At 41.9% G+C, this 26,478-nt stretch overlaps 2 protein-coding genes across 4 annotated transcripts in view; one reads left to right on the top strand and one right to left on the bottom strand.

The window, feature by feature from the left end:
- NEK9 (NIMA related kinase 9) overlaps positions 1–15,561 on the top strand; it is a 39,106-nt gene extending 23,545 nt beyond the window's left edge. For both annotated transcript variants that reach the window (XM_055304041.1, XM_055304042.1), the window contains exons 16-22: positions 217–378; positions 3,801–3,971; positions 4,744–4,803; positions 7,274–7,476; positions 9,038–9,199; positions 10,430–10,639; positions 12,502–15,561. In XM_055304041.1, the coding sequence (XP_055160016.1) occupies positions 217–378; positions 3,801–3,971; positions 4,744–4,803; positions 7,274–7,476; positions 9,038–9,199; positions 10,430–10,639; positions 12,502–12,624 (1,091 nt within the window). In that variant the 3' untranslated portion in view covers positions 12,625–15,561. The remainder of the gene's footprint in view (positions 1–216; positions 379–3,800; positions 3,972–4,743; positions 4,804–7,273; positions 7,477–9,037; positions 9,200–10,429; positions 10,640–12,501) is intronic.
- Positions 15,562–16,551: 990 nt separating this feature from the next.
- ZC2HC1C (zinc finger C2HC-type containing 1C) lies at positions 16,552–26,446 on the bottom strand. 2 transcript variants are annotated; one of them, XM_055304043.1, is made up of 3 exons: positions 26,402–26,418; positions 24,229–25,561; positions 16,552–18,629 (listed from the first exon to the last, which is right to left on the bottom strand). In XM_055304043.1, the coding sequence occupies exons 2-3, from the start codon at positions 25,540–25,542 to the stop codon at positions 18,366–18,368; spliced, it is 1,578 nt and encodes a 525-aa protein (XP_055160018.1). In that variant the 5' UTR covers positions 25,543–25,561; positions 26,402–26,418; the 3' UTR covers positions 16,552–18,365. The 2 variants fall into 2 exon arrangements, with proteins under 2 accessions (XP_055160018.1, XP_055160019.1); XM_055304044.1 differs by having other exon boundaries at positions 18,564–18,629; positions 24,726–26,446.
- Positions 26,447–26,478: the final 32 nt, after the last annotated feature.

A 26,478-nucleotide genomic window follows, 5' to 3' on the forward strand; every position in this document is an offset into this window, starting at 1 on the left:
ATTAGGGAGAAAGTACAATATTGAATCACTTCCTGGGTCAGATTGGTCATAGATCTAGATACCTTAGCTTCCCTGGGTACAAGATTGTGTGGCTGGCTTTCTATTTGTATATACTTAACAACCAGAAGCTAGTCCATGGAACTCTACATTGACTGCATTTTCCCCTCTGTTCTGTGCCCCATTTGTGCCTGTTTATTTGTTTTTATTCTCTCTTAGAGCGAGGCCGGTTGCTGACCTTTGGCTGCAACAAGTGTGGACAGCTGGGCGTTGGGAATTATAAGAAGCGTCTAGGAATCAACCTGTTGGGAGGACCCCTAGGTGGGAAGCAAGTGATCAGGGTCTCCTGCGGTGATGAGTTTACCATTGCTGCCACTGATGGTGAGTCTGTACACACCATTTCAAGCTTTCTGGATGGCTGGCTATATTTTAATGTTTGGCAGGGAAAGAGGTGGACTGGTTATTTAGATAGCTGAATTATACACTTTTTGTTTACATTAAATTGGTGTCCAATTGTTATGCATTTGGAGCTTCATTAACTTCATGTGTTCAACATAGTGATTATTTAAAATAAAACAGATTTCTAGGTAATGGCAAAGTTAATATTCTAAGTTACTTTTATTACTTTAAATATTTTGGTTAAATGTTTTAAGAATTTGGGGTGCCTGGGTGGCTCAGTCAGTTAAGTGCCTTCAGCTCAGGTCATGATCTCGGGATCCTGGGATCGAGCCCCAAGTAGGGCTCTCTGCTCAGTGGGGAGCCTGCTTCTCACTCTGTTCTTCTCTACCTTGTTCTCTCTCTCTTTCAGATAAATAAAATAAAATAAAATCTTTAAAATAAATAAATAAATAAATAAATGTTTTAAGAATAATTAAATATCTACATAAACCTGGCCCTACGCCATGTTGTTTTCAATAAATGTTGGCTGGGTGACTGGAGAGAACAACATAATCTAACCTTGCTCCTTGGCCAGGCTCAGCCACACTGCAGTGATGTTCTCAGGAACTGCTAAGGTTTGAAGGGCTGAATACTGTGTGTTTCTCAGCTTCCAGAATTGGAATTGGCCTAACTGAATTTTCTTCTTTGCTCTTTCTTCTCCACAGCATCTTGCTCCTTTCACCACTCTTCTTTACCACCACTTGAGCTAGTCTTTATTCTCTTTCCTCTCTATTCTGCTTTTTTAAATTTTTTCTGTATCACCTGAACTTTTTTGATTGTTGTAGCCACTTCTTTCTTGTGACTACTGAACAACAAATCACATTTCATTTTCTTATCTTTTGACTCATTTCAGTTCTTGTTGCTTATGATCTAAAATGTCTGTTTCCTTTTAGTCTGTGCCTACTGTATATACATGAGGGATCCAGGGACAATGTCAAATAAGTACTCTGTTACCGTATTTAATTAAGTGAACCAGCTTTTGGGGTTAACCTTCTCCACTTGTCCCAAAATGAGGGATTTTAGGGAGCAAACTGTTAAGGTCAGATTAGATCAATGGAAATGCTACCTAGAAAGACAGAGTGAGGGTGTCACTGAGGATTAAGTACTGCAAGTCAAGTAGCACTTCCTGACAGAGCCTCAAGAAGGTGATATTTCTTCAGTACATGTGTGTCCTTCACAAGGTCAACTCAGAATGAGGAATGTAGAGTTGAATTCCATGGCTGGGTGTATTACCTTCTAATAAATGTTTCTCTACTTCTCTGAACTATATCTCTTACACAGCCAACATAAATTGAGTGCCTACTATGTTCCAGGTCCACTTTTAGGCTCTGAGAATATAAAAGTGAGTCTCAGAAAGCCCCTGTCTTTAAGGAGCTCACAGTCAAGTAGGGTAGGAGAGACATTCATATCAACAGATTAGTATAGGCAAATAGATCAGGTGCCATTGATAGTGATATCTGACCCCTCTAAACCTGGAATGCCCAGAACTCAATTCTTCTATCCCCCCCCACTGTCTCCCTTAAGTTCCCCATATTCACTGATGGCTATATATCACCACCCCTGAACTCCAGGTTGTTATTCATCAGCCCCTGGACTTTGATGTCTAAAGGTAGGGTGGCTTTAAAGCTCAGTTTTCCCAGGTAAGTCCTCATTCATGCTTAGTGTCCAGGCTTAATCATTAATAGTACCCCTTTTCATTAAAAAATGCTCTGATTTAGATAAGTTATAGGCATCTCAGACAAACTAGTATTAATATAGTAAAAATCAGACTTTTGATTTTCTGCCCAAATCTTTTTTTTAAGATTTTATTTATTTATTTTAATAAATTAATTTTTTATTGGTGTTCAATTTACCAACATAGAGAATAACACCCAGTGCTCATCCCGTCAAGTGTCCTCCTCAGTGCCCGTCACCCACTCACCCCCACCCCCCGCCCTCCTCCCCTTCCACCACCCCTAGTTCGTTTCCCAGAGTTAGGAGTCTTTATGTTCTGTCTCCCTTTCTGATATTTCCCACACATTTCTTCTCCCTTCCCTTATATTCCCTTTCACTATTACTTATATTCCCCAAATGAATGAGAACATACACTGTTTGTCCTTCTCCAATTGACTTACTTCACTCAGCATAATACCCTCCAGTTCCATCCACGTTGAAGCAAATGGTGGGTATTTGTCGTTTCTTTTTTTTTTTTTTTTTTGTATTTGTCGTTTCTAATGTTTCTGCCCAAATCTGTTACTCCTACACCTTTCCTATCTCACTAAATGGCAGTTTCATTCTATACTCCGCATCCCATCTATCAGCAAATCCTATTGATTATCTTCATAGTATATCTGACCCATTTCCCACCATCTTTACTCCTACAACTGGTCTCCCTTCTTCTATCTGTGGTCCCTTACAATTGATTCTCCTCATGGTAGTCTTTTGGATCCTTGGGTTTTTTTTAAGATTTTATTTATTTATTTGAGATAGAGCATGCATGCACGCCCGCACACACACATGTCTAGGAAGAGGCAGGGGGAGAGGTAGAGGTGGAGAGGTAGAGAATCTCAAGCAGACTCTATGCTGAGCTCATAGCTTGAGCAGGGCTTGATCTCAGGATGTGAGTCAAAACCAAGAGTCAGATGCTTAACCAACTGAACCACCCAGGTGCCGCTACTCTTTAGAACTTCCAAAGAATTCCTATCAGTAAAAACCAAAGTCATTACAATGGCCTATGTGGCCCTACACAACCAGGACCCCACCTACCTCCTGACCTCTTCTCTGACCACTGTCTCCTCTCTTATTTTGTTCCAGCTGCACGGGCCTTCATATTCCTTATTCATGATACTCATGTTACCCACATAGGACCTTTGCAGTTACTATTCTCTCTGCCTGAAAAGCTCTTCCCTTAGATAGCCACATCGTTCTCTTTTTCTCTCACTTCAATCAGGTCTCTGCTCAAATGTTGACAGGTACTTCTCTGACTACCCTATCTGAAATAATCATACCCCACTATTCTTTTACCACTTTTCTTTACCATTTATCCTCCATTCATAACATTTATGACTACCAGGCTTATTAGACACTTCACTGATCAGTCTTCTCCAACTAGAATGTCAGTTCCACAAGGGCAAATGAACAAAAAAAGCTGAATGAGTCAATGAATGGATGGATGGATAGATGGATGGCAGTACATAGGAGAAGTGGTCATTTTTACGAGGTTGACATCAGGAATCATTTAAGTTTTATTTATGGAAATAAACCACTTTCCCTTGTTTTGTACATAGTGGAAAATCTTTCTAACTCTAGGACATAAAGATGGGGAACCCAAAGAATAGGGAAGTCAGTTTTTTATTAAACTATCTGCTGTTTGATTTTTTTTCTAGATAATCACATTTTTGCCTGGGGCAATGGTGGTAATGGCCGCCTGGCAATGACCCCCACAGAGAGACCACATGGCTCTGATATCTGCACCTCATGGCCCCGGCCTATTTTTGGATCTCTGCATCACGTCCCAGACCTATCTTGCCGAGGCTGGCACACCATTCTCATTGTTGGTAAGGGTTTCATATATTAGGCTTGGGGTGGATTTGACAGAGAGTAGACTCATACCTAAGATTCTGATGGTCACATTCTTCGAAATCGAAGTGTCCTGAAGAAAAGAGGCTCTTCCTATAAGTCTCATAGCAGTGACATCATACCTAGTGGTGGGACAGAACACTGTCAATGCCTGAGCTTTGTTGTTTGCTACCTTCTGACCATATTTTAACATGATAACTTTGGGCTCTGCCACCTTTGCTATAAAATTGCTATCTCTAGTTGTCTTCAGATTGTTGGTTGTCTGTATTCATGCTTTTGTGAGAAACATTCAGGATACCTTTAAAAAGAAACTAAATCATATCTGTTTTCTGCATAAAGATTACTGCCATGAACTAAATTATAAAAGCCTGTGTAAAGGTTTCCAAGTCCATTCTTTTGGATCAGTGGTTTACAACCTAAGCTGCACATTAGAATCCCCCAAGGAGCTTTTAGAAATCCACTGTCCTGACCAATTAAATCAGAATATCTGGGATGGGACCTTGTTGTTGTTACTATTTAAAGCTTCCCAGGTATTTCCAAAGAACAGTTAAAGTGGAGAATTGCCACTCTACATAGTGAATATAGTTAGAGTAGCTAGTAGTGCTTTAATATCTAGAATAATAAGTAATTATAAAGTTACCTGGAAGGAGGGATAGCTGTTATCTTGTAGATTAGCTCCCTATTCTAGTCTTCTCACTTTTCCTGTCTATAGCTATTTATGATGCTTACCTACTGAATATTTTTCCTCAGAGAAAGTGTTGAATTCCAAGACCATCCGTTCCAATAGCAGCAGCTTATCCATCAGAACTGGTAAGTGGCAGTGTCTCAGGTACCAGTGGTTTTTCTGTACTGTAGGTCTTTGATTCCAGCAGTCTCCAAAAAAAGGAAATGGGAAATATCTTTGGGAAATGAGGAATACGGTGATCAAGAGAAAGGATCATATTTTGGTGGATTTCACAATAAGCTATGACTTTTATTACATTGTGGTCAGAGAGAGAGTACATCTTTGCCAAACAAGCATATGGAAGTAATTAAGTGGCTTGCCCAACATTGTAATGTGGCTATGTATTATTTCTTTCCTTACCATGCTAGGGGCTATGGGTTCTGTCTGCTTTTTACTTCCACCGTATTCACAGGGTTATTCCAGCCTATAGAAACAGTCCTTCAAAACAGGCCCTCAGAATTAAAAGTTGGCTAAACTTTCAGTGTGGTTAGGAAAATCAACCCAAAGCTCTCTGATAGTTTTCCTTTGGCTGCTTTCTGCATTGTTCTCTGTTATTTCAGACTATGCCAGAAAACGAAATCTGTGTTCCTTTTTGGTTAGCCATTTGCTCTGAAGTACCTTTACTCTTCAGGATCTCAGAACCTGGATTCTGTTAGTTTGTAGAATCAAAGCAGATAAAGACTTGGAATAAAAGCAGATTAATCCCCAAATAGAAAGTTGAAAGTCTGATCTGGACTTGTACTCTAGTCACACACACATACATCATACATTTTATTCATTTCCTTTAGTACTCTGTTGCTCAGCATTTACCTGTGCATGTTAATATCGGTCACAAATGATAAAATTTCTTTTTGCTAAACGCAGCTGTTCTCTTACAGCTTTGTTTTGGTGGAACAGTATTTAACGGAAAAAATAAAATTAAAAGCACATATCCATTGGCTGGAAAATGTTAACTCCATAAGGGCAGGAATTTTCGTCTTTTTTAATTTGGTAGTTTTATCCACAATGCCTAGAAGAGTGCCCGGCAAATGGTGAATACTCAATAAATATTTGCTGGTTGAATCTGTTTTTACCATCCAATGTAATATTCTACTAGAGTGGAGATGAACATCTACAAATAGTTCCCTAATGTAAAATGTAAAAAGCAAGTTGTAGCAGATGATAACGTTCAAAAACAAGCCAAATTAATATATTGCTTAAGGATACATAAATATTTGATGATTTTTTTAAAAGAAGAAATGATAAATATAGAATAAAATCAGTAGTTACATCTAGGTAGGAAGCCAGAGAAGGAATTCACAAGGCACATGCAATACAGGTAGTGTTTTAGTTCAGCACTGTCTCATATATCTTTCTGCAGCAGTGGAAATGTTCTATGTCGTCGTCCCACACTTGAAAAGTAGCTATTGAAGGAACTGGAATTTTATTTTATTTAAACTTTAATAGCCATATATGACTAGTGACTACCATATTGGAAAGTACAAATCTATTTCTTCAAGTTGTAGATTCGTGTTTTTGTTTTATTTTGTTAGGTATCAAAACTTATACATATATTAAAAAATATCTTATTATATTTCAGATGTAACCTAATTTTTAAAAGCCATTTAAAACAAAGCAAGCTTCAGAGCTTTTGTTGGCAGCTACAGTTCTGCTGCTTCAGTAGGATCACAGTGTAGCAGTCTACAAACCACCTATATAGCTAGTGATCATAAATAGTCCTTTACATTTAACTTTTTTTTTTTTTAAGATCTACTTATTTATTCATGAGCTTCCTGCAGGGAGCCCAATGTGGGACTCAATCCCAGAACTCTGGGATCACGCCCTGGGCCGAAGGCAGACACTAAAACCACTGAGCCACCCAGGCATCCCTACATTCAACTTTGGAATATACAATGCAATTATTTTTTTAGCTTTGACAAATTTACTTTCTTAAATATATATATATTTTGGCCCATATTAAAATTCAGTTTCATTTTCTGATTACACATCAGCTAGTCTTCATTTCATTAAGGTAACTTGGAATATGCTGCCTGATATGAAAGAACCAGCCGTCATATTTTAAAAATTCTTACAAATAGTTATCAAGGAACTTAATAAATGTAATGATTGAAGACTTCTCCAGAAAGAAGGTAGTGTGAGTTTATCTGGCAGCTTTAAGATGTGTTTGGCTCAAATGTGAAAGAGCTTTGTTTTTATATGAAACCTTGATGAGCCTTGGTGGAGAATGCTGGAGTCTGGATGTATCTATTAAAGCCTGGGTGGTAGATTCAGCTATGGTTGGGATGATTGTTGAGTAATGCTTTAGAACATTGATAATTTGCTGTGGATATAGAGATAAGTAAGTTTGGGATATAAAAGTGAATTATCATTATGAAGATACTGATGTTCAATACCTTATGTAAAAACTAAAAATTTAGTCCCAAATATCTGACCTGCACTATTGCTACTACTTCATGCGACTCTAGGAAGCTCTCCAGGAGTCAGCAGGGCTGTAAGATCATAAATCTTTCTTGCTACATAGCAAGGCTCTCTCTTTCTGTGCTGTGTATCTGTCAGTGGTTCAGAGCTCTAGCCCAGGAGGCGGCGGCGGTGGGGGAGAAGAGGAGGACAGTCAGCAGGAATCTGAAACTCCTGATCCAAGCGGAGGCTTCCGAGGAACAATGGAAGCAGACCGAGGAATGGAAGGTTTAGTCAGTCCCACGGAGGCCATGGGGATCAGTAGTGGGGCCAGCAGCTCCTGCCCTGGCTGGCTTCGAAAGGTAATTCCTTTGGTAGAGGTATCTGGAAAACATCAGGCCCTTTGCAGCAATAGAGAGGCGTTGTCAGCATCTCTCCGTGCCCCATGCCCTGTTCAAGTGTGTGTGTTGCAGCAGGAATCAAGGTTTCTGATTTCTACCTGGGACAAAATTACCAAATCTCTAATCCTTTTTTCTTCCTGACATGAAGAGACCCAAAATGTTCTCATACCTTTATTACTTACAATGTAAATTAAGAAAACCTTCCTTGAAGGCAGTTTTTGTAATGCATGTGTGCAAAAATTGAGCTTAGAGATTTTGTACTGTGATTTGTAGAAGTGGAACATTGGGTCAGCCAGAATGTTTTACAGCAGAGAGATGGGTTATGAGAGTTGAAGTGCAGACAGTAAAAATGTTGGAGTATATTTATTTGGATGGAAAGTTGGTTACAACATGTGGCTGGGTAGATAAAGATGGAATACCTTTGCAGCAGGACCCCATTCTCTTAGAGTGTATGTAATGCATAGAAGAATGTCTGCTGTGAAGACTAAATACAGTGTTGCTCATTTTAACAGTGCTTATCTCAGGGATCCCTGGGTGGCTCAGCGGTTTGGTGCCTGCCTTCAGCCCAGGGCGTGATCCTGGAGTTCTGGGATCGAGTCCTGCGTCGGGCTTCCTGCATGGAGCCTGCTTCTCCTCTGTGTCTCTGCCTCTCTCTCTATGTGTCTCATGAATAAATAAATAAATAAAATCTTTTTTTTAATAATAAATTTATTTTTTATTGGTGTTCAATTTACCAACATACAGAATAAAATAAAATCTTTAAAAAAAATTAACAGTGCTTATCTATGAGTAATGGAATTGCTGGTCCTTTTTTATCTGTTATTTTCTCATTTTCTACAGTGAGCATTTGCAGATTGTGAAATTTTAAATTTTTACCAAAAGAAAAAGAATCTGAGATTTATTATTTTTTTTAAAGATTTTTAATTTTATTTATTCATGAGAGACACACAGAGAGACAGAGAAAGAGGCAGAGACACAGGCAGAGGGAGAAGCAGGCTCCATGCAGGGAGCCTGACATGGGACTCGATCCCTGGTCTCCAGGACCAGGCCCTGGGCTGAAGGCAGGCACTAAACCGCTGAGCCACCTGGGTTGCCCAAATCTAAGAGATTTAAAGCTGCCCTTTTAAGACAACTAAACTCGGTAGCCAGTTCGGAGAATGAGTGGAGGATGCAGCACACTTTTGTTTCAGCCTCAGCCTTGAGCAGCCTGGTCAGTGACCTCACTGTCATCACCTTTGAGCTTCCCAGCTCACTGAATAGCCCATGTAGAATAAGTGTGTCAGGGAGACGTGCCACGTGCCCCAAACTGTGTTCTTGAATTTGAGTTCGAATTCGCATCTCTTTTACTCTTTTGAGGAAGCGATGGCTTGCTCTTTACAGGTACAGTGAGCTGTGTGGAACCCACAACTGTCATGCCCCACTAGAGGGTGCTGATGTCACAATAGAGTGAAAGCTGTAGCAAGAATTGGGGAGAAAGAAAACAAACAGCTCAAACAGAACTGATGAGATTTTTTTCTCTTAGGAGCTGGAAAATGCAGAATTCATCCCCATGCCTGACAGCCCATCTCCCCTAAGTGAAGCTTTTCCAGAATCTGAGAAAGATACCCTGCCATATGAAGAGCTACAAGGACTCAAAGTGGCCTCTGAAGCTCCTTCGGAACACAAGCCCCCAGTAGGAGCCTGGGTAACCGAACTCTTTGCCTTTGAATCACAACTAAGTAAACAGAGAGCTTTCCCCACTTCTGGCTGCACCATCTCCTCTAGCCTTCTCGGTCTCCCAAGGCCTTGTATCAACTCATTATATTGTTTGGTAGTGCTTAAAGCCTCTGCCCTAGGCTTAACTGAATTGCCTTGGAAAAGTATTGACCCTTTCCCATTCCTGATGGGCTAACAGCTTTCTACACCAGAGGACCATCTTTCTTTTCTCTCTTCCTCAGAAATACCAAAATTAAATTTCCAAAATTCAGATCTAGTTTTTTTGACACTACTAGTGTGGTGGGTTGGAGGCTCTGAATATGAGTAAGAAATAATGCTTATAGTCTAGTGAGGGAGCCACACATATGTGCCTGACCTTGGCAGATATCAAATTGTGGTAAATTCCTTAATCAAATGTAAGCCCCAGGGGTCATCAAGTTTTTTCTATAAAGGGCTACATAGTCATTATTTTAGGTTTTATGGACCATACAGTCTCTTCTGCAACACCGCTGACATTGTAGCACAAAAGCAGCCATAGATAGTACATAATGAATGAGCATGATTATGTTCCAATAAAACTTCATTTACAAAAATAGGCAGTAGGCCGGATTTGGCCCATGGGCTATCATTTGCTGACCCTTCCTATAAATAAAGTAGAGTAGAAGAAGGGAGAAAAATCCAGACTAGAAAAGATGTAATAAAACCTTTGAAACTTCAAGGTAAATGTTTAATTCCTCTAATTAGCTTTCTTGAATTATGTTGGCAGTCCTGTTTACTGAACACCTTCCAAATGTCTTCTAAAGTGTGACCTACTACATTTCATGAACTGTGATCAGAAAGACTCATTCCAAACCATATCGTGCCTTCCCCTACTTCAGCATTTTCAGTGGGATGATATTAATGCACTTTAAATTTGTTTGCCAAGTTCTCCAAAACAGGATTGTTCTTTTGCATTAGCATAACAGAGACGGAGGCACTAAGAGTTGTCTTGTCTTGTGAAGTTGGAGCCAGGTGCTACTGTATACCCAGCATTTTCTGCTTTTACATTTCCTTTATGTGTCCCTATGTTACTTTAAAAGTAAAATCTAAAAAAAAAATAAATAAATAAAAAATAAAAATAAAAAAAGTAAAATCATCTAAATACCATTTAGAGAAAGGTTAAATGGGGCAGCTGTGGTGTCCAGGTAGAATGCCTATGACCTCTCTCTGCTCTCCTTAGCCACCTCGGCTGAATCCTGCAGAGACATGTGCTGGGAAGGCAACGCCATTAACTCCTACCTGTGCGTGCAGCACTCTGCAGGGAGAGGTTGAGAGATTGCAGGGGCTGGTGTTAAAGTGTCTGGCTGAACAACAGAAGCTACAGCAAGAAAACCTCCAGATTTTTACCCAACTACAAAAGCTGGACAAGAAATTAGAAGGAGGGCAGCAGGTGAGAGCATTAAAAGAATAATTCAATTTCTAATTCTGTTTTGAAGAATTAAAGAAACAAAACACCAAGAACTGAAATAGACTTATTCCTTTGCAAGTACTTATCTTTTGATGATGTAACTTTTGTAATTAATCCCAGCAGCCCTGGGCCTTGTTTCAGGTGCCTGGGTTAAATCATTTTCATCATCTGACTTCCATTGTTTTTTGCTACTCTGTTTTTTTCTTTTACTTTTTATTATGAAAAACTTTAAGCATCACAATTCAGTGAACAGTCATCTATCCACCATCTAGATTCAACAATTATTAACATGTTGCTTCTTTTAAATGTCTGCATATGTATTTAAAATATATGGGGGTATATATATATCTGTATTTAAAATATCTGTGGGTGTATGTGTGTGTATATTATTTTGCTAAACCATTTTCAAATAAATTATAAAAGTTATGACATAGGCCCCCTAAATACTTTCTTATACATACCCAAAAATAAAGACATTCATTCTCCCAGATAACTGGCAAACTATTATCACACATAAAACAGTTTACACTAATCTAGTACCCAGTTGATAGCCCAATTTTCCCACAAAAATGTCCTTTATAACTTTTTATCAGACCAGAATCCAGTCAAGATCCCTACATTACATTGTTATGTATGTCTCGTTTATTTTTATCTGGAACACTTTGTTTAGTATCCCCCTTCCCTTTTTAAAAAATTTTCATGCCATTGACTTAAAGAAACAGGGTCATTGTTTAACAAAATGAGCCACATTCTGGATTTGTCCTCTATTTTCTTGGGACATTATCTAACTTGTTCTTTTGTCACCCTGTCATTTATTTTATTTTTTTTTATTTTTTTATTTTATTTATTCATGAGAGACACAGAAAGAGAGAGAGGCAGAGACACAGGCAGAGGGAGAAGCAGGCTCCATGCAGGGAGCCCGGTGTGGGACTAGATCCAGGACCACAGGATCACAACCTGGGATGAAGGCAAGCACTAAATCGCTGAGCCACCCAGGGATCCCCACCCTGTCATTTCTGTAAACTGTCATTTCTATAAACTTAAGGCCTGATTAGATTTAAATTAAACATTTTTCGTAAAAACATTTCACAGGTGTTGCTGTTTGCATTGTTGTTTTAGAATGCAAGTGGAGTGGGGGGAGGGCCTGGGGGGCAGAGAGACAGAATCTCAAGCGGACTCCCCATTGAGTGCAGAGTCTGACACGGGGCTCAATCCCATGACTGAGATCATGACCTGATCAAGAGTCACAAGCTTAACCGACTGAGCCACCAGGTGCCCCATTTGCATTGTTTTTAAAAAGCCATTGTATTCCTCTATTTAGAGTGAACCAGGAAAGGGAAATAAGGTTCAACCTTTGGCTTTGCCATTTACCAGTTTTATGTGTCTGGACCAAATTACTTGGTTTCTGTGAGTCCTAGTTTCTCACCTAAAAGAGGAAAAGAATACCATCTACCTTGCATGGTTGTTTTGATGAATGAGAACGAAATCATGTCTATGAAAGTACTTTGGAAAGTAACATACTCACTTGAGGTAAGCATGGGGTGATTGGCAGCTATAGCAGGCAGGAAGATTATTTGGCTTAGGACTGTCTCAGTTTAAAATTGAGTGTTCTACATTCCAGAAAATCCTACAGTCCTAGGCAAACAGTCATCCTACCCGCAACGAGTGTAAAGGTGTGGACTTTATTTAAGGTAGCATTGTTAAAGTATCATCTAAGGTAGTATTATGAGCTTGTCACAAAACTGTAGCTACAGGTCCTTGGAGGTCAACATTAGAAACCTAGTCCTGAACTGCTATGACTGGTGGTGGTATTGTTAATATGGAACTGTGTTTTGTTTGGACAGGTGGGGATGCATTCCAAAGGAACTCAGACAGCAAAAGAAGAGATGGAAATGGATCCAAAGCCTGACTTAGATTCAGATTCCTGGTGCCTCCTGGGAACAGACTCCTGTCGACCCAGCCTCTAGTCTCCTGAGCCTGTATGGCCTCCAGGAAACTGGGATCCAAAGAACTTCACAGCACACTTACTGAATGCAGAGAGCGCTTTCCTGGCTTTGTTCACTTGCAGACAAGGAGTGCAAGGCGGAGGCTCTGAAGCACTTTCCGTGTACACTTGGGGAGTGGCATGGCCTGTTAGATAGGATCTAGGAGTGGTTTTGTTTCGGAGAATGGAAGGGCCCCATGGCCCTGGCTTTGTCCTCAGTGACTGCCATAGCAGCAGCAGCTCTGTACCTCATCTGGTGATCCCACCTTTGAAGAGGAGACAAAATGCTCACCTTAATTTTGTTGGTAGCAGCTTATGTCCCGTTTATCATTTCACCATTACTTGGAAGCTGCCTTGGGAATTCAGCACCAGGCATTGCACCTCTGGGTGGAGGAGGGAAAAGTGTAAAACTCGAGTGGGCTGGAACCAGGTGGGGCCCATCCAGAGTCATCTGGAGAGTGCTGAAGTGGTAAAGCCCTCTCAGGAGCCCTGAGTCTGGGAAACTACGTCTGGTGGAGTCAATCTAGGACTTGTTTTCAGAAAGTTCAGTTACTTTGCGTTAGCCAAATGCTTTAGGAGGAAAAGTGGGTTTAGACTGCTTTTCCTCTGAAGGTCGATTAAAATGTCTTTAGTGAGGAGGAAACAAAGAAGGCTAGGTCCCTCCTCATCACACAGCTGGGGTTGCTGTCTGTGGCCATTGCAGGTTGGATTTCCTAACTTTGGAAGGTACCTCTAAAAGGTGAGGTATCCCATAGAGAATTGAGTCAGTGGGGCAATAGGAATGACCTTAAGAGAAAACCATAAGGGAGAGAGGTCCTCCTTTAGCTGCCTCTACTTGGTATCTTTGGGAAGGTCTAGAGTACCTCTGCCTTCATGGCTCTTAGGGTTCTAACCTCAACTTCAGCAGCCCCAACCACTCCCTTTCTGTATGTCTAGTCAGTATTTGTCCCCTTTTGGTGTTTTATGAAGCCATATCAGTGAATCTGTATCATCTTTCCTACTTGAGTGGCCCAAAGCCAGCACCAAACCTGGTAGTCCCTGAAGCCTAACAGGACAGGTAGGAGCTACCAAGTGAAAGGAATTTGGCTGATCCCACAGTCATTGTGTCCTTATAGACAAGAAGCAAGCCAGCTTTCCCGAAGAGAGAGTGTCCTCAAAGCTTTTGATAGTTTTACTTAAGGATGTCAACTTTGTGTTTTCACCTCGCCTTATAAAATGTTCCTTTAGTATTTTGGGTCATAGGAGTTGCCTTGATGAGTCTCACATGCCCCCTCCTTAGAAGCCACTAAATTACTTTTTGTTTCATTTTCCCCAAATCAAAAAATGAATGTTTAATATCTCTTTAACATTTTGGAAGGACCTGTGCGATGGAAATTTTGCCATTTCCCTGAAACTGGTGGTGTAAAGGCTGATGCTTGGGGGAAACCCCATGGCTGGGGACGGGCAACTCTGTTCAATGGGATGTCTTTGGTTTGATGTTCCCATTGTTTTCTCAATTCTGGGAAGCCTAGTACAATGGTACTAATGTAATCTCTAAAGCCTTTTCTTAAAATAAGGGAAGGGGCCAACCCTGGATTAAAGTTACAAGTTCTGGGGACTTGGGGGTTTGCTGTAAACCCTAACAGTGGGTTTTGGTTCATCATGTAAATGCACCTTTGTTTTTTTTTTAAGGACTGACTGGCTCTTCATGTTCCTGTATCCCTCATACTCACCATCTCAGCAGGACTGAGAGGCAGGCTCAGTTTGGGTGTTAATCCTGAGTATTGCTTCTGCTGTGGAACTGAGGAACAGGGTCACGTTGCTGAGACAGGGGTGGGAGTGAGCATTGAAGGGAGGGGTGAGCCCTGCTCTTGTTCCAGAGGGGAGCCATTCTCTAGCAGGGGAACACTGCTCATTTTCTCTAGCATGTTCCCATGGGAAGTCTAGTTTGCTGTTAATCTGGCTGAGAATCTGAGTTCTGTGCCTTAGAGACAATTTGCACTTTACCAAATTGTGCCTGGGACAGCCGTATGATTTTTCCCACCAAATAGCTATGCAAACAGAAACCAATTCAAAGGTGGCAGCCATGCATTAGATAAAAAGTGAAAGGTTAGGCAGCAGCAATGCCTTTGAATAGTTTTCTGTAGCTAATTCTCTTGGAGTTTGTCCTGCTTTTCTTCTTTCTGCAGTGCTAGGTGTTTTCAGTTTCCCAGTAGTATTGCTTTTGAGTTATAGTATAACCTGAGTTATTCCTCTGCTCTGACATTGTTGCTGAAGAACTAGCTCATTGTTAGCCAGATGTTTGAAAGGTTGAGGGTGGAGTGGTTTGGCATTTCTGTTTTAAATAAACATTTAAACTCTCAATCAGTGCTATGCCTGCGCATGGACCTTAGTCACTGGGATGAAACACCCAGATCCTAGGCCTTCATGAATCTTTGATTCAATGAGTCTTTATCTAAATAAATAAAAGACCTTGTAACAGAAACAACACAAGGAACATTTGCACAAATAATCTTTGCTTTCTTCCAGTTTCTTTTTCTTGCTCACAGTATCATTTCTGCTGCTACAACTTTTTCTCCCCAGACTTCTCAAATATAGTGCTTTAAATGCAGAGTGAAGGAAAAAAATGAGCCACTGAAAGAGGAAGGAAGGATCATTTCTTGTACTTACCTCCTGAATCACAGTGGACTTTTTCAAGTGATAATGTGTGTCTACGTTTACAAAATTGTTTTCCCTCAAAGAAGGTGAACTGTATTTGGTCTCCCTGGCATTGCACAGCCAAGTTATCACTTCTCTTGGCTGAGCATTTCACTAAAGTTTAAAGCAAAAGTGGCCTTAAACTCACATTTCATTTGATTTGCCATATATTTGGAAACCTTCATAATAGAAAGAACAGCTCTGGAGTGAGGATGTATTACAAATAAATTCTTTCAAATGAGTATCCCTGGGCCTCCAAAGAAGTATTCTTCATTAGTGTCAGGCCAGACTGGGCTGTAGTCAGGACTACAAAACATGTTCCTTCCTGCCACAAAGCCAAAAATCATTTATTACTTCAATGATTAACTATGGAAATAAACATGCTGATCACTAAACCTCTAAGAATTGGGAACATTAGAGAGAAAAAAACATATCACATCTCTGCTATCTCCTTTGTAGTCATGAAGAATGATAAATTGACCAAAAGCAAATGTTGGCCAAAAGGTACCATGCTGCATTAAATACACTGCTGTTAAGGAGTATCTCAGCACGTCTGCACAGTCTGCATACACTTTTATGTGAAGTGAGTTTCACTATGAGATTTTTCCCCCATTGCTTAACCTTTTGAACTTTAAAACTTATAACATTTGTTTGTACTGAAGGCTCTTGGATAAAGTCGTATAACACACAGACAGTACCAAGTAGCATTATCTATCCACTGTCATCCAGGAAGGGACTTAGGTAGCAAAAGGGTTCTGACCTCTTCCCAAAAATCAGATCGAGCTAAATGTAAAAGACTCATAGATAGCCCTAACCTAATCAAAGCCTACACATGTTGAAATCAGAGGGAACACTGAGGCATTGACTATTGCGTTATTGTCCAGCAATATAAGAATGAGTAACTGCTTCCTGTCTACAGAAAGCACTCCCCACACATACATGTGTTCTCCCCAGAGGGTCCTGATCTGTGAACTTAATCACATCATCCAGGGATCCCAAACTCAAGCGCCTGTGGGGCTAGGCAGAGAAGGCAAATAAGTGCAGCATGCCAGGTGGGACTTGTGATCTGCAAGGTCAGACCATCTGAAGGACCACGTGGCTGGGGCTATGCAGGATTGCTGGCCTGGTATTTCCAGAACTTCTGGCTTTTCAAGAGATTCTCCATATCCCAGTTTTTATTTTTTTTAATTTTTATTTATTTTATGATAGTCACAGAGAGAGAGAGAGAGAAAGAGGCAGAGACATAGGCAGAGGGGGAAGCAGGCCCCATGCACCGGGAGCCCGACGTGGGATTCGATCCGGGGGTCTCCAGGATCGCGCCCTGGGCCAAAGGCAGGCGCCAAACCGCTGCGCCACCCAGGGATCCCATATCCCAGTTTTTAAATGTTAGACTATATTTTTAATTCTGCACCAGCCAAATAAAGCATATCTGTAGGACAAAGCAGTCCATAGGCTACCACTTTGCCCCCTTGGCCATAGCTCATTCTTGCCATCTTTTGTTTTTAAGTATGAAACTTAGTTTGTATTTCATTGCCAGGGGAATGTATATATTGGGTTAAATACCCAGTGTGTATGTAAGGTTCCTTTAAGTGGCCAGCCTAAAGCCCTGCTATGTGATTCCTCTTCTTTGCAACAATTAAGAAGAGCATTAAAGCAATTCAATATGTACTGTTTTTTAAGTATATACATTTTTCTCCACCTAGGGTCCTGCAGCTTCGCAGCTAAAGCCTTAATCACATTTCAAGTCGGTCTGGTCTATTAGCCCAGCCATTCAGCAGGTGCTGCAGAGGAAATGGAACATGAGTGGCCATTTGTTAGTAGGATATGGTTTTTTTGTCTGCTCAGTCACCTTGGCCCAGGTCAAGTTGGGTGTTTTTTCTCCAGTATTTTAAACTAACAATTTGAGTGATGTTCTCAGGACAATAATCCTACTGTTATTTCATATCTGTTGTTCTATTTTCATCCTATTTAAACTGATACTACCCCTGATGGGCATTACCTTATCAATTCTCCCATCTGACCAAACTAGGACTTACTCATTTTATTATTTAATTTTAAATCCCAAAAACCCTTTTTGAAGGTCTAATTATGAAGAGTACCTGCAGTATGCACAATTCTGCACAGAGAAAATTTTAAAAATCCAGTATCTTTTTTCATTTTTCATCAAAGTTTACTCTCTAAAATAGAAGTTCACTGTGATATAATGGACAGCGACATGTGACACTGCAATGTCCCAGCTTGCTTTGATGGTAGATTTTGCTGCCTTATTTCAAAAGCCATACAACCAATCTGATTTCAAAGCAGAATGCCAGCAATCGCTAAAACTGAAGTTCCTTCTTTTTTTTTTTTGACATATGAAATCCATTAGCAAAGAACAACTACTGAGGCATACAGTAGTGCTCTCCCCATCACTAGCCTGTAAAGCACATCAAGATGAGGTTCTCTTTATGACACAGTATAACACAAGCGGGGCCTAGGATAGACTGGCACCCGAACTTTGCATACTGGTGTTGGCTTTTGGCCAGGACCATGCGTCACAAAGGTCAAGCATAAACTTCCATTTGCCTTACAGCAAAATTGTATTATCTTTTATAAGAGATACCACCTAGGTGATCATGATCTTCTGACACCAACTTAATCTAATGAACCAACTTCCTGCAAGAGCAAGAAGCATGAACAGGAACCACAGACATACATGCAGAGGCAGTGGCAAGAAGGCACAGCAAATGCAGGCACTTAACTAGCACAGACCACAAGTCAGGCTTGCAAGAAGAGAGATTTAATATAGCCCACTCGCTACTCTCGAGTGTCTTCACCCACCAGTTCTGAGGGCAATAGAAAGGCACACCAGCCCAACATGGTAATTTAGTGGGAAGCCGAGGCTTCCTTTTGCTTCCTGCTGCTTAGCAATGAGTCTCTCTTCACTGATTTAAGTTCTGCAGGCAGATGTGGGAGATGTAAAGGTTTTAGTTCTGGTTTGTATCAAATTATTCTCCCATTTACTGCTGAAAAGAAGCAGAGCCTTCTGAGACTTCCACTGTTGTCTGTTCAACTGTAATGCTTCCTTGGAGGTGGGGGCCGATTCTTAATGGTCTTACACTTGGGAATGTGGCGCTCAGCCACCTTGGGAGCAAAGTGGCGGCTGCAGTGTGGACACTGAATATAATCTGGATTTTCTGCAGGTAGGATGGGTGGCAAGTCTGAGGGGTTTCCACCTTTGGCAATTACCTGCTGAACCTCTCGGGCCTGACGGAGAGTACGGATGAAAGACTCATGCTTCTGTCTCCAGTTGCTCTTCTGAGGAGGTTCAGCCTGTAAGTAGGAGGAAGACTGATTATTTGACTTGGCATTTACCACATCTCCTTCTGAGTCTTCATCAGAATGACAGTAAGGAAATGTAAAGGATGCTCTCCCTAAGGTCAGAGAGAACAGGACAGGAGCAACAGAGCTGACTTGCCAGAGTGGAGGCACTAAGCTAAGGGCCTGCCAGGGGGGATGGTACTGGGAGGCTTGGTGTTTACAGGCAGAGGGAGGGGAGAGGTGTGGGGCTGAGAATAAATTGTATCCCTGGGGCCCCGTCCCATCTTGCACATCCAAGAGTCTGTCACTTCCAGCAGTCTCACAGGAGAACAGGGGTCTATTCTCTGTAGAAACTGAACCAGACAGGTTTCACACTCAGGAAGTCCAGGCATAATAGAGAACAAGGTTAATACTGAAGCTGAAAATTGGGATTAAGTGCAAGTATACATGATAAATTATGGAACTGTTTGATATCCTGGGAGCCGAGGATATCAACTCAGCTCCCAGGATATCAAACACATCGGCACCCTCACAGGAGACAAGAGTTCTCTGGTTGCACCAAGCAGTCAAGAGAAAAGCCATTAGATGCTGGCCCTGCATGACCCCAGTGAAAAGGTTCACTATTTGAGGCCTTTAATCAACAAGCCTCACTTAAGCTTAACTATGAATGGACAGCCTGGGGTCACCAAATATTTGAGTAAAGCTCTAACAAGAGAAAAACCAAAACAGGTACATGAATTCTCTCTCTCTCTCTCTCTCTCTCTCTCTCTCTCACTCACTCACTCTCAGGAAGCAGCAACAAGGCAGGTAGAAGAAAACTTAAAACCAGAAAGCCAGAAAGAACTATTATAAATTAAAACTGTGATAACTAAGGGGAGCCTAGGTGGCTCAGTTGGTTGAGCATCTGACTCAGGTCATGATCTTGGGGTCATGGGATTGAGCCCCACATCAGGCTCCACGCTCAGCACAGTCAACTTGTTCCTCTCCTTCTGCTTCTCCTGATTATGTGCTTATACTCTGTCTCATAAATAAATGAACAAATAAATATTTTTAAAAAGACCACTTAAAAAAAAACATGATAGCTAAAAATAAAAATAGCAGTGTTTAAAATGTCAAGAAAATTAGAATGGGAAAAAAAGATCAAGATGGGAAGTAGAAAAGATTAGGAAATTAGAAAGTCAATCCAGGAAGTCTAACACCTGACAAAAAGGAGTTCCAAAAAGAACAGAAAAAGCAAAGGAGGAAATTATTAAATAAATAATACAATAAACATTCCTAAAATTAAGGTCACTGTCTTGAAATTGAATAGCCTACCAAGATTCCAACACAATAATTGAAAAATTTTGGAATTTCAGAATAAAGAGTGAATCCTGTAAGCTTTCAGAAAAAGAAACACCAAGAGAAGCTTCATATAGTGGCGCAGGAAGCAAAATGGCATCAGATTTCTCAACGGTAACACGATGCTAAAAGCTAGTGGGAAATGCCTTAAAAATTCTAACAGAGGGCGGCCCAGGTGGCTCAGCAGTTTAGCCCAGGGTGTGATCCTGGAGCCCTGGGATTGAGTCCCACATCAGGCTCCCTGCATGGAGCCTGCTTCTCCCTCTGCCTGTGTCTCTACCTCTCTCTCTGTCTCTCTGTCTCTCATGAATAAATAAATAAAATCTTTAAAAAAAAAGTTCTAATAGAAAATCATTTTTTCTTTTTAAAAAGATTTTATTTATTCATGAGAGAGAGGCAGAGACACAGATAGAGGGAGAAGCAGACTCCATGTAGGGAGCCCGATGCAGGACGTGATCGTGGGACTGGATCGTGGGACTCCATCCTGGGACTCCAGGATCACACCCTGGGTCGAAGGCAGGCGCTGAGCCACCCAGGGATCCCCTGAAAATCATTATTCTACCTAGAATTCTATACCTAGTCAAATCAACTATAAGGCTATTGTATGGATATTTTCATTCATTTTGAGACAAAAAATATGCCTCCCATGCACGTTTCTTGAAAGCTTCAGCAAATCAAGGAATAAAGCAAGAAAAAGGAAAACATAAGAAGCTGGAAATGGGACCCAATACAGAAAAGAAGTAAAAAAAAGAAGTCCCAACACAACAAGTCTACATTAGACCTAGAGAATAAACAGTCCAGACTGGTGCAGGAGGAAAAAGAGTAGTGGGAGGAAAGTTTCCAGAATAAAAAAAAAAAAAATCAAACTGATGGATTAAGTGTTTGTGCACTTATAAAAACACTACTAGGTATCTGACATCAGATGAATCATTTAGGGGAAAAAATTAGAGACAGGTATGTAGGGAACCAAGCAAATAAAAACCTGAGTCAACTATTAATTCCAGGTACATGTGGGCAGAGGCAGAATTTGTTCACTCATCGGTGAACAAAATTTACATGGTTATTATAAGTAAAAGCTGACTGCTGCTTTAATCCAAAGTTGTGATTCCATTACAATGGAAGAAGAGAAGGAGAAAAGTAAAAGGAAAGGAGATGTGAAAGAGAGCTTAACCCACAGCATTCATAGAAGGAAATCAACAGATAATGTGCAAAACTGGTTAATCAAGAAAATAAGCATATTATTGAGAAATATGGAAATGCATACCAGAAGAGTAATCGATCAGGAACTGAATGAAGGCTGCCACTGGGGGCCAGATGAGGATGGAGAAGGGTGAAGCAGGATCCTGCTTATTGCCTTATAGGTCACTTAGTACATGATTTTTTAAATGTATTCAAATATTATTTAGATTAATATAAAATTAACTTTAAGATTATTTACTTATCTGAGAAAGAGAGAGGAGAGAGAGCACGCATAGGGTGAGGGGCCGAGAGAGAAGCAGACTTGGGAGCCAGATGTGGGGCTCAATCCTGGGACTCGGGGAAGACAGACATATAACCAACTGAGCCACCCAGGTGCCCCTAAAATTAATTTTTCAAAAAAGAAAAAAGGAGTTAAGTAGCTGCTTGGTGATCTGATATCATTAATGATAAATGACAGGAAAAGAGATATTATCAAAGGAAAAGGATCCTTTAGGAGAGTCTTACTGAAACAGACAGGAAGGCAAGAAAATCTGTGTGTTGGAGACAGGACCCAGGAACATTTAAAAGTTAGGAGAAAGTTCCTTGACTATATGATGGTTACTTCATATTCATAATTCATATTGAAATTTTATTCAATTAACACCTATTAATCACAAAGCACAAAGATGTAGTCCCTGTACTCAAATGCTTCCTTCCTTCCTTCCTTTTTTTTTTTAAGCTTTTATTTATTTGACAGAGAGATAGAGTCAGAGAGCACAAATGAGGGGAAGGGCAGAGGGAGAAACAGGCTTTCCACTGAGCAGGGAGCCTGATGTGGGGCTCCATCCCCGGATTCTGGAATCATGACCTAAGCTGAAGGCAGATGCTTAACTGACTGAGCCATCCAGGTGCCCCTATCCAGATCCTTTCTGCTTTAGTGTCCTCAATGCAACATATTCCCCGCAAAACTAGTTTCCACAAAGCTAGGGTATCTGATCTCAGAAACCCAATTCTTTTGCTTCACTGCTACTGTATTTAGGAATTTAAGAAACACAAGAGTCTTTTAGATGCCTGCCAGAAACAACCACTATAGTGGGATAGAGAAGACCCCAGTGGATTACTGGGTTGACCAGAAAGAAAACAGGAAAGAACCGGAACTGGTGATCATATCATTATCTGCAAAAGCAAAATGTTGACTTCTTGTCGGAAACTAGACTTTGGGCAGATTATCTCTGAACCCAGAAGGGGCTTTTCTGTGGTGATCTTCCAAACTATACTGAAAGGAGTAACTGCAATTGACTTCTTGTAACAGCCACCACATAAATTTGAGTTTTTAAAGGCCCCAGTAAATGCATGCATAAACTGTAACGTGCATAGCGGACAACAAGTACTAGCACAGCATAGGGAGGGAAATGAAAACAGAATATGCTCTCCTATTTTGTTAGAAAATTAGAGTCGAATGGGGCTTTGAGATCCTGAGGTCTAGGCTTTTCCAAACTTTGATCATTTGCATATCACTTTCACTTTATCCCCCTTAAGATAAATTACTTAATATTTTTAAGTTCATGATTTTTAAAACTACAGGCTTCATATGTTGTTATATTTTTCTAATACACAGTAAAACTACTAAAATAAAAAATGTTTGCCGGTATGCCACACTTTGAAAAACACTCATTTACAAACCAAGAGGCATAACCTTGACAGGGTGGTAGACTTATTCATGAGACAATCTCCAGATCCGACTGTCCAAATATGCCTGTGAAATACCCCTAAACTTACCATGTAAGTGTCTCACAGCCTTTTTACAACTTAGTTTTTCTGCAGCTGGAATGTTAACCAAAAATCAAGTCCTTTACCTTTTAAGGTGTTTACACTCTGAGTGGGGAGAACAAGGATTGCAAACTTGAGTTTCACATATTTACTAAGAAGATATATCAGAACTGAGCTACTCTTGAAAAAGTAGATCAGGCTATAGGAGTTGTAACAAATCTTAATCTTGGGAGGTGGCAGTGTATATTGCAGAGAGCAAGGAACTCTCTCCCAGGGGTGAAATGCTGCATCATTTTTTTCTTTGTATTTTTCAAATCTTTTTAATTTTCTACAGTAACCATTTATTACTTTTGCTTTTATTTGTTTAAAGATTTTATTTGAGAGAGAGCAAACACGAGTGGGGAGGAGCAGCAGGCAGAGGGAGCAGACTCCCCGCTGAGCAGGGAGCCCCTATGTGGGACTCGATCCCAGGATCCTGGGATCATGACCTGAGCTGAAGGCAGATGCTTAACCAACTAAGCCACCCAGGTGCCCCAACATTTATTACTTTTATAATCAATAGGACATATATTTTTAAGCCTGGATTTTTTGCAGTGCTTCTAACCCAGATTTATATGCTGACTCTTGTTTGAGAGAGCACATGGGCAAGTGGTGTGAGGGGCAGAAGAAGAGGAAGAGAGAGAATCTTCAAAGAAATTCCCCAAGGAGAGCAGAGCCTGATATGGGGCTGGAGCCTGATGCAGGAGCCCAACGTGGGGCTTAATCCCAGGACCCTGAGATCATGACCTGAGCCCAAATCAAGAGTTGGATGCTGGGGAATCCCTGGGTGGCTCAGCGGTTTAGCGCCTGCCTTTGGCCCAGGGCGTGATCCTGGAGTCCCGGGATCGAGTCCCACATGGGGCTCCCTGCGTGAAGCCTGCTTCTCCCTCTGCCTGTGTCTCTGCCTCTCTCTGTGTGTCTTTCATGAACGAATAAATAAATAAATAAAATCTTTAAAAAAAAAAAAGAGTTGGATGCTTAACTGACGCTTAACCGCCACCGAGGCACCCCATATATGCTGACTCTGCCACTCAAAGCTGTTTGTGATTTCAAGCAAATTAAACTCTCTGAGATTTGATCTTTGAATTGTTAAGAGACAATGACACCCTCACAGGGTTGTGCTGAGGATCTTATGATAAACTCCCATTACAGTGACTGGCACACAGTAATCAATAAATGTTCTTTCTCCCTGTATGACACATGAGTTTTTTCCTAAAGAAAACTGATTTAGCATCCTTTTATAATGATCCCCAAAGTCAAATCCGTAAGGCCCTGGCCTTTTTACCTTGACTGGGGCTGGCCCCTTCCAGTTCAGGTACTGCTCTAGTTCTGTGCCCTTGGCCCGGGCCCTGGAGGAGTCAAACACTTTCCTCTTGGAACCCTGCATCCTGCTGCAGACGTTGGAGTGTCTCTCCAGTCTGAGCAAGAGAAACTTGCGTCCACAGTGGCTACATTCGCCAAGTTTGGGCTCTTCAGTGGAACAGCTGGAAACCGAAGAGTCTGGTCCCCTAGACAAACTAGAATTGCTGGTGGATCCCCACAAAACACTGCCAGGCCCTTCTGAAGACTGAGAAAACTCCTTTGATGACTCTCGGATTCTGTTATTGCTTGCCACCAATCTTTCCCTTTTGAGCTTCTGTATTCCGTAATCAGAGAACTGGAATGGACTGGAATTTTCTTGAGACTGTCCCCAAAGTTCATCTTCTCCCCTGTCTCTACTGAAGACCTCCTCAGACCCGAATTCTGGGGAGAAGGTAGGTTTGTATGTGGTGTTGCTATTACCTTTAATTCTCCTCCTGGGGAGTGTCATTCTCTGTAGCTCTCTTTTTTCATTTTCCTTAGCCTGTTCCTTTTCTTTCTGGATCCTTCGGAGTTCCTCCTCTGTCTTCTTCAGCTTTTCCCTTAGGAGGGTTTCTTTTCTCCGGATTTTCTCTTGTAAGCTCTCCCCTGCAGCTTCTAGTCTTTGGATCTGCATCCATTCGGTCCTGTTGGGGTTTGCCATGGCTCTCTCCTCCTGTGTGGCAGCAACGGCATGGAGCACAGATGCATTCACCCAGTTCCTTGAACCAAAGCTGCTGTATGGAAACTCTCTTGGTTCAGGGGGTCTCGGAGAGACATCCTGGTCCCCATCAATGCCAGCTTCACTTGTACTGTGAGACTTCCTATGGAACACGGGTTTCAGCGGGTATGCCCGGTCTACCCCAACTCGCTTCTTCGTAAAGGGGATGAATTCCTGATTATTTGCTTTGGGATGCCAGGACTGAGAATTTGCTGAGTAAAACGAACCCTTTGCTTGGCCTTGGGAATCGCTTCTTGAATCTTGCCGGCTGATTCCAACACAGTGGGGATAGGAGCAGCTCCCGGCTTTTGTGCAGGCGTTCCATTTGGAGTGAGTGTAGAGATTATCCAGCGTCAGCTCTTTGTTGCTCAAAAGCTTCTGCTGGAAATTGTTCCTCAGGTGCCCCATGGAGGGCCGCTGAGAAGAGTCACCTTTTTCATAGGGCTCCTGCTTAGCTGAGAGGAGCCCTGGAGCTTCCCTTTCATTATATGGAAGCATAACGCCCACAGGCAGAGGGGGTGCCAACTGGAGGCCAGCCATTCAGGGACTGGACTGAAGCCTAGGGGAGATTTAAACCAGATATATTGTGAGGAGGTTTTCTGAGGTTACCCCCGGCTACTAAAGTAAACAGTTTATACATTTGTCCTACCTATTCTCTTGAACTTTTTAGGGACAGTGGTGCTGGGTCTGCCAGAACTTTCCTTCAATAAGGATTTGGTGAATGCTTATTATTTCCTGTGGGTGCCTATTAGATCCTGAGGACAGAAAAACGAATGTGACACGGGTGTTCCCGCCACCTCGCTTTATTCCGGTAGCAGCCTCTGCCATACACAGCGATGCTCCTGCCATACACAGGAGACTCCTTAGGTGGTGGAAAGATTTACTGGAAAGGGCTGTCGGACTCAAAGTCAGGCTTTAGACCTGTGACACAGGACCAGCAACTTTCCCTTGCTGGCTCGCTTCTTCACCTATCCACTGAAGTTTCGCTCAGAGTTACAGGACCTTAGGACTCGGAGTCCGGGCCTACGGTTTCACAGGTGAGCAAACTGCGCCTCGGAGCTAGGTGGCCCGCACAAGGCGCTCTCAGGGCTTCCCCGCTGCTGGACTCCAGAGGACACTCGAGCCGCCCGGGCGGGCCGCAGGTGCCCGGCGGTCAAACCCGCACCCAGAGGGTCCCCACGGCGCGGATCGTAACCTGAGAGGTGGAGGCCACCTGACCCGGCCGCCGCGCCGCCGCACGGGTGCTGAGCTCACGCACCGCCCCAGAGTCCGCAGCAGGGGCGCCCCCGCCGGGGCCTCCGCTTGGGGAACACAGCCCTCGCTCTTCGGCCCATGCGGCCGCCCTTGGGAGGTCGAGGCGCTGACCCTACGTCCGCTCCCCACGCCTGCTTACGCCTACCTGAGGCTCTGGCGGACCGTTTCTGCTCGGGGGGAAAAGAAAAGAAAAAAAAACAAAAACAACCCAAGACTTAGCTT

This window comes from Nyctereutes procyonoides, unplaced genomic scaffold (assembly GCF_905146905.1).
Source record: "Nyctereutes procyonoides isolate TBG_1078 unplaced genomic scaffold, NYPRO_anot_genome, whole genome shotgun sequence".
Lineage (NCBI taxonomy): Eukaryota > Metazoa > Chordata > Mammalia > Carnivora > Canidae > Nyctereutes > Nyctereutes procyonoides.